The sequence below is a fragment of the Sipha flava genome, unplaced genomic scaffold, assembly GCF_003268045.1.
Source record: "Sipha flava isolate LNK unplaced genomic scaffold, YSA_version1 18432_pilon_pilon, whole genome shotgun sequence".
Taxonomy (NCBI): Eukaryota; Metazoa; Arthropoda; class Insecta; order Hemiptera; family Aphididae; genus Sipha; species Sipha flava.
In genome coordinates, this window is record NW_020272292.1 from 9290 (window position 1) to 17247 (window position 7958).

The window sequence follows — 7958 nt, forward strand, 5'->3', positions numbered from 1 at the left end:
ATTTTGACGAATTTCATTACAACAACAATCATCAAATTTATTTCAAATTTTATTGTTAAAAAAAAAACCTTTACTCAAATGGGTAAAAATATAAATTTATAACTGTAAATGTTTATACTGTAAATAAACATAATCAATAAACGAATCTTTGGAATAAAAAATTAATTAATTAATATCTGTAAATATTTATTAAACAATGAAAAACACTTTGGAATAAAGAGAATATAAATTAATAACTGTAAATAAAATAACAAATAATTGTCTCAGTTTTCCATATTGTCTTAATAACTTCTGTAATTTTGCTCACCAACATTGTACCACCTTTTTTAAGTAATTCTACTACTATGCTGTTCTCTCCTGGGGCTTTGTTGTTTTTAAGCCTCTTAATTAAACTCTCAATTTCTTCGTATTTGGGAGTGTCTGTATCTATGATATTTCTGCTGTTTGGCAGTCTTCGCTTGGGTTTAAATCATGCCCAATTGTGGGTCGGTTCAGGAGATCTTTGAAATGTTCCTTGAATTGGTTAATGACTAGTTTTTCTTCTGTGATCATAGTTCTCGTACCGTCAACTAAGATCCTTGTTTGTGGCTTAAAGCCAACTTTTACCTCCCCGGTCATTTTGAAAAACTTTTTTACATTGTATCTATTAATTTCTATTTCTTCTATTTTCTTCTTTTCGTATAGACGTTTTTCTCTCCTTAACACTTTATTTGTCAATTTTCTTTGTTCTTCATATTCTCTTATGCATTCGCTTGATGTATTTTGTAGTGCTTTTTTTCCTCAGTTCGTTTCTTCTGATTATTGCATTCTTACATATATCGTTGAACCAGTTTTTATTATTTTCTTTTGGTTTCATTCCTAGAATCTCTGTTGTACTATTAATCACCGCTTCCTTTGTTCTGTTCCAAATCGTATCAGTTTCTGTACTATAGCTTATTTGATTTATATTAATATTTTGTAATTTATGTGCAATTTTCTCAACGTAATTATAATTTATTTCAGTATCATTTAATTTTTGTGTGTCGAACTTTATTTTAAGTTTCTTTTTTCCAAATTCCATTTTATTGCCAGTCTCAGGTTAAATTTCGTAGACACTAGGTAGTGGTCTTAGTCTGCATGAGCTCTTCTATACGTTCTCACATTCCTTATGCATCCCTTAAATTTCCTGTCGATAAGTATGTGGTCAATTTGATTAAATGTTCTTCCATCAGTGGATTTCCAAGTGAGTTTGTGTATATTTTTTCTGGGAAAGTATGTACTGCTTATTATACAATTCATTGATTGTGCAAAATTTATTAGTTTGGTTCCATTTCTGTAACTAATTTCATGTAGACTGTTAGGTCCTATAACCGGTCTATACATATGTTCTTTTCCAACTTTCGCGTTCACATCACCTACTACTATCTTTATACTGTGCAACGGTAAAGTTTCATATACACTTTCTAGTTCTTCATAGAATTTGTCCTTTATGTCTACATCTTTTTCCTTTGTTGGGGCATAACAGTTTATGATAATTAAGTCAAATATCTTTCCCGCTATACGGATATAGCAAATTCTATCATTAAAGGCTGAGAAGGTTTTGACATTTGGTAGTATCTTGTTGTGTACTATGCAACCTACTCCATTTTCATGCTTTCCTTTAGTAGTGTGTAATGATTGTGGTTTGAAGACAAATTAATATTTTCAACAATCATACAATTTATTTTATATATTACAATAAATAGTAATAATTCTTTATTAAGTATATATTTAATATTTTACACATAATATAATAAGGAATATAGTACAAATGTATACAAATTATGTTATCACTTCCAATAGTACAGACAATTGATACACGAGAGTACAACAACACAATACTCCGATAATACAGATAACTGATACCCAGGAGTATAACGACTACTATTAGATGAACAACTGACCAATAGTAAAGGCGTCCGGCGAACGACTGTGTTGATGGTGATAGCAGTAGTGAACAGCGACACTGTCAGTGCACGAAGGCAACGGCAGTGCACGGCGGCTACGGTAGTGCACGGCAGCAACAGTAGTACACGGGTGCAAAGGCTGTGAACGGCGGCAACGGTAGTGAACGGCGGCGACGTTATCGTCGTCGACAACTGCTAGTGGTGGTGTATATATTTCGGCCAGGCAACCCGACAATACAAGTAAATTGTACCCAGAGTTCTGCACCTAATATACATATACCAATCACTTTTAGAAGCGACGGCGAGGGGAAGATGCTTATCGCTTTGCTTTGCTTTGGGGGGGGGGGGGATGGCTATGCTGTTAACTATACCAAGCTTGCGCCTTTACTAGTGGATGGAATTTGATGAGTTTCTTAGTGGTTAATCCATGTAAAAGGGTAGGGTTTGATTTGTTTTTTGGTAGTTGGAGGCGTGTGAGTTTTACCTAGAAGTCGGATATGGTCATGATCAGAGAAAGAGTTTTTTTAGAACATCGATTTGGATTGGGATTGAATAGAAGTTTGGATGGATTTGAAGTTTGCAGATTTATGAAGAACCGAATTTTTGACAATAGTAGACTTACCCGTTATTGTACGTATACCGGTGCTCTGAACATATTCGATATGCTTCCAAAGTGAGGGATCGATGAAAGGTACCCAAGAAGAGCCAGCGTAGGTGAGAACGGGGGAGTAAAACGTATAGTTTGAGTATGTTGAGTTTTGTCGAATGTGGGATGGGGCTCGATCTATTTAGAATAGGGTACAGTATGCCGCGGGTGAGGGTAGCCTTTTTGATGATGTCTTGGACGTGTTGACCGAAGGTAAGCCTGCGCCCTATTGTTACGCCCAGGCATTTGACTTGTTGGGACCAGTTAACGGTGTGGTTGTCAAGTAGTAGTGGTGGGATGTTGGTTGTGTTAGAGTGACCGAATAGAATGCCTATAGTTTTGATTGAGTTAATTTTTATGCGCCAACGGTGAAACCAGGTGGTTGCTAGGTTCAGTTGGTGTGTGTCCGTGTGTTGGCGTTCGAGAGAATCGGCTATCAGTTCAGCACGATCCTTGGACGAGAAGACTAGACCGTTGGGGCCGATCAGTGGGTGGGAAGCTGGACGTTTGTGGAGGAGGCATTTGTTAAGTTTGTATACAGATCAGTCATGTGGGTCGAGTGAGTTGGTCGGTTTTATGAGTTTCGAGTAAGGTACGGATAAGTGAGGTTTTGGTGTTTAGTAAACGTTTAGTGGTCGGGTTGCGGTTTCTTTGCCATTCGCGGCGTAGTCTGTTTTTGTCAGTAATTTCGGTTTTTATGTAGTTTGGGAGTAGAAATGAGGAATTTTTAGTTTTGGGTGTGAAAACGCTAGCTTCGATTGCGTGTTGTATGTTTTTAGTCAGACAATCGATTGCCAAATTGATTGACTGACTGTCATTGGTCGGTTGTCTATTTATGTTAGGTAGGTTTGTAAGGATTGTTTTGTATTTTGTCCAGTTCATGAAGCGGTTTGTAGTTGGAGGGGATAATGATATTGGGGTATACAGGATCTCCAGAAGGATAGGGTTGTGGTCTGAGGAAAGTTCGTTGAGGTTATTGATTTGGGTCGCGTAGGGTAGTCGAACGAGAGCGAGGTCGATTATGTCAGGTCTGTATCTGGAGTTGGTTGGGAAGTGTGTGGGGGAGAGACAGGGCCGGATTATGATCATAATTTAAGGGGGGCTATTACTTTTATTGAGGCCTTTTCACCTAAAACAATTTCCTTTTTTTCTTCTGATTTATTAATTTGTAATAAATATAAATTAAAATAAGCATAGCATTTTTTTTAAATAACACTAGCAGACCCGGCGAACTCCGTTTCGCCACCAGATTCGTTTTATGTAACATTTCGTTTGGTGATTAAAAGATAAAGAAAAACAATTTTTTTGTTATATATTTGAAAAGGAAAATATTTATTTCATTTCACAACAGTAATAAATTCATTTCAATTACCTACTAAAATTGTTTCATTGTAGTGCTCTTTGGTAAACCACATTTTTTGTTTTTTGGTCTGACGTTAACACAAACAAAGCGGATGGTTTCCCAACTCGTGAACACGCAACGTATAACTGTCCATGTGAAAAACAATGATTTTCCAAATTTATCCCGCAAACACTAAGCGATTGGCCTTGCGACTTATTAATTGTCATTGCGAACGCAAGGCGAACTGGGAATTGCAATCGTTTGAAGTCAAACGGAAGATCAGTCGGAATCATTGGTATTCGAGGAATACATACATTTTCACCTGCGTACTTTCCGTTAATAATGGTTGCCTCAATTAAATTCGGCATAAGTCTCTTTACCGAAAGTCGAGTACCGTTGCAAAGTCGCGGTGGATTCAAATTACGCAGTATCAAAATAACTGTACCAACTTTCAGTTGCAAGTTATGTGGTGGAAATCCTGGTATCTCCAGAGAGTTCAAAAACTCCGTTGGATAATTTACTACATCATCGGGATTTGTTATTGAATCAACGGATTTGTATGTCACCAAATCGCCAGCAATTTTTGATTGAATGGTGAAATTCAGTGCGTGGACATCATTATTCTTTGCTGCAAGAATTGCTCGTTGACTTAACCAAGCATAATTCTTATAATTCTCACTAATGTTTGGGAAAACATTTTCAATAAGAACTAATTGAGTGTCTACAAATCGGCAAAAGTCGTTGGTAAGAGTAATTAATCCAGATGTCGCATCAACTGGGACTTTTCCATTTCCAAGATCTAACAATTGTTTGGAAAATTGTGCAGCACTTTGATCATTTTGAAGTTGAACTCTCATATTAGTGGTTAGCGATAATGTTTTTACGTTATTCCATAAAGGTGATGCCTTTAGGCAAGCATTCAATTCATCTGCAGGCGTTCCACGGGGAACTACTGGCAACGTCTGCCTGAAATCGCCTGCCAACAATATCATCAAGCCGCCAAAGATGTTGTTATGTCATGTCGCTGCCTTTTGTGACGTACTTGCACAAATATTTGATTGATTTGGCCGAATGACAACTCTCAACGTTTGCATGTGTTTCGAAAATTCGTGATAGCAGCGGGCAATATGGTACAATGAATTCATTTCCGATCTCAATCTCTTGATTTTGAACTTTAACTGGTGTAGTGTGTGGTGTATATGAAGTTGTTATGTGTTGCAATTATGTGTTGGTTATGTGTGTTGTATCTTTTACCTTGCAAGTCGGCATGAAGCCGCCTTCTCGAATGATATTAGCTCCAAAGGAAGTCATGCGAAAGCAGTTATTGTATTCAAGGATTGTTGAAGAAAATGGCTGGAATCGGGATCACTTCCATCAAACAATGTTTTCAGTGGCTGTGGTGGTGTAAGTAATGGATCCAGTTTGACTTTTCCACTTGCGCAGCACAATCCAACCGTTTCTCTTTTGAACTTTACCGCATTGCAATATCGGCATATAGTCGTCATTCGTCCAATATCCAAATTTTCATCATCACTGTAGTTCGCAGTGGGATCATATTGGAATGCCAAGCGATTGTATGATGCCAATGATCTTCGTGTGCTCACGCGATGTCTCAATCGGTCATTTTCTCTTATTATATTTTTTCTTTCTTCTCTTAAGTTCCTTGAATAGACTTGTTGCTGGCTTGCACGTCGTTCTCTAGGCATTTTGGACTATGGACAGAGTGTTGAATTTAACTTCAAATGCACGATCCACATAATTTACACTGAGCTTAAATGAAATTAACTGAGCAGAGAATAATGACTATCTATCACACACTTTATCACGCACCGTTGCTATTGGTTTGAAGTACATGCTATGTATAATAGATGGCGCTGTATGTGAAAAACGATTTCCCCACTTTTCTGTTGAATTTTTCCTGAATTTTCCAGAATTTTCTTTGCTATAAACCTCACGGAGCCCAAGACCTTTCCAACGAATGCAAAACCGTGGAAATCGGTTCGTGCGTTCTGGAGTTATAGCGTCAGGGAGGAAAACCGGACTTATTTTTATATAATAGAGATTTTATTCTTATATCATATTATAAATTTTTCGGCATATGCAATAAAAAAAATATACACATATTTTTAATCTTATATAATATTATGTTTGAAAAACTTTTTCCTGGATTTTTCCTGGGCAAATTGTCTTATAATATTTTCAAATGAAATATTCATAGTCAATTCACACTCTATTGAAAGAATAGAAAGAGATGTCATTCTTGATTCACCCATCATACAACGATATTTATTTTTAATTATTGTTAGTGCAGAAAAAGATCGTTCACTTTCACAGTTGGTAACTGGTATACTTAAAAAAATTCGGAACGCTACATAAATATGTGGAAAAACGCCCGAGAGATTATCTTCAACAATCATTTTTAACATGTTAACCGGGTTTTTTTATTAATTTATTATCTTCCTTGACTTTAACCATACCAATGAATTGTTTCAATTCGTCGTATAGACTTTCTTCTAGATCACGAGAGTAAACTTTGACTAAATTATTTACGGATTTTTTCAATAAATTATCATCAATCACGTCCAAACGAGTCAAAAATCCAAAAAGGTTTGTTATATTGTCATAAGCTGAGCTTCGTTTTTTTAATTCGGTTTGCAATTTATCAATGATAACAAAAAAAATGTTGACTCTAAATGTATCTCTACCTTTTAAACTCTCATGACCTGTAGTGCCATCCGAATATTTTTGAATAATTTTACGATTGTTTTTTCCTCCATTAGACCATTCTTTATTAATTGAGAGACTCAATATTTTTGCTTCATCTTCAATTGCGTCAAAATCATTTCTGAGTTCATCAACAAATGTTATCAACGATTGTAGCATACTATTACTATTATTGGTTGGGAAGCGGAGCGTTCAGAGGCAATTTAGGTTGAGGTGGAGACGCTTGAGTCCGAAAGGGAGTCGATTGTCTCTGAGTCGAAGGATCTCGGTGGTGATGGTGACGGGGGTGAAGAGCGTTGGCGAGGGACTTTGGTAGCCTGAGGAGGATGATAAGTGGAGCCACCACCTTTACGATTACGCGGTTTGTTTCCGGCCATAGCTAGGATGTTTGTTTAAAGTCCTGTCGTTCTGAAAAGAACGTTATTCGTTTTATTTGGGTGGAATGGGTTTTGGTGGTGGTGTAGGAAGGTTGCTGCAGCAGTGTGAGGGCGCGGCCCCACGACAGCGGACGGGTTTACCGGATAGGGCCTACTTTAAACTCCGAAACAAAACTTTGTATTCGGCTACTCATAGACTGTTATACTTTCGGCATTACACAATATTACAAAATATATTCGTACGACGTTTTATATATAATTCGACGTTGCGTGGTTGCAAAACGCAAGAACAATGACGGATAATAATTAACTGAACTGAACACTAAACAAATAATCTATTATTCTATATTGACATCCGGTCGATGTTACCTAACCTAACCTAACCACCGCCATGGTGCCCAAAGTAGCTGTTGCAAACCTCAACCGCATCCGGGTAGGTTGAACTCTCTGCCGAGTCCGTCCGTACCGCCCAGCTGTCCCCTGATGCTACCGCTGTCACGGCTTCGGTCACCATACGTCAGAATGCGAGGGCCTGGACCTCACGGCTTCCTGCCAACGATGCGGAGAACATGGACACGTCGAGAAAGACTGCGATGGCGGCGACGACCTTTGCGTTGCATGCGATAGGGCCGGCTATCCCAGGCTCGGGATTATGCGCCGCAAGGAAGGCGGGAACGAAGGCGATAGTGGATAGTAGGCCACTCTGATTTCTAAAATTATACAAATTAACCTACAGAGGAGCTACTTGGCCCAAAACCTCCTAAGCCAGACAGCCACAGAAAGGGGTACCCACATACTTATTATCTCTGAACAGAACGGAACTCTAGCCGATGACGGCAGATGGATTTCAAGGGACGACGGCACCTGCGCTATCGCTACGACGAAGGCCGCCGAATTCGTTCCAGAGTCGAAGGGATCCGGACGGGGATTCACGTAGCTACAGA

The 7958-nt window shown here is 38.2% G+C and overlaps 2 protein-coding genes across 2 annotated transcripts; both read right to left on the reverse strand.

Annotated features, from left to right (window-relative positions):
• Nucleotides 1–1107: 1107 nt before the first annotated feature.
• Nucleotides 1108–1586, reverse strand: LOC112681035 (craniofacial development protein 2-like). The gene is made up of 2 exons (XM_025551300.1): nt 1542–1586; nt 1108–1485 (listed from the first exon to the last, which is right to left on the reverse strand). Exons 1-2 carry the CDS (start codon nt 1584–1586, stop codon nt 1108–1110), a joined length of 423 nt encoding a protein of 140 aa, XP_025407085.1.
• Nucleotides 1587–3957: 2371 nt separating this feature from the next.
• LOC112681037 (ATP-dependent DNA helicase pif1-like) lies at nt 3958–5100 on the reverse strand. The gene has a single exon (XM_025551302.1). It carries the CDS (start codon nt 4903–4905, stop codon nt 3958–3960), a length of 948 nt encoding a protein of 315 aa, XP_025407087.1. The 5' UTR covers nt 4906–5100.
• Between the last annotated feature and the right edge of the window lie 2858 nt (nt 5101–7958).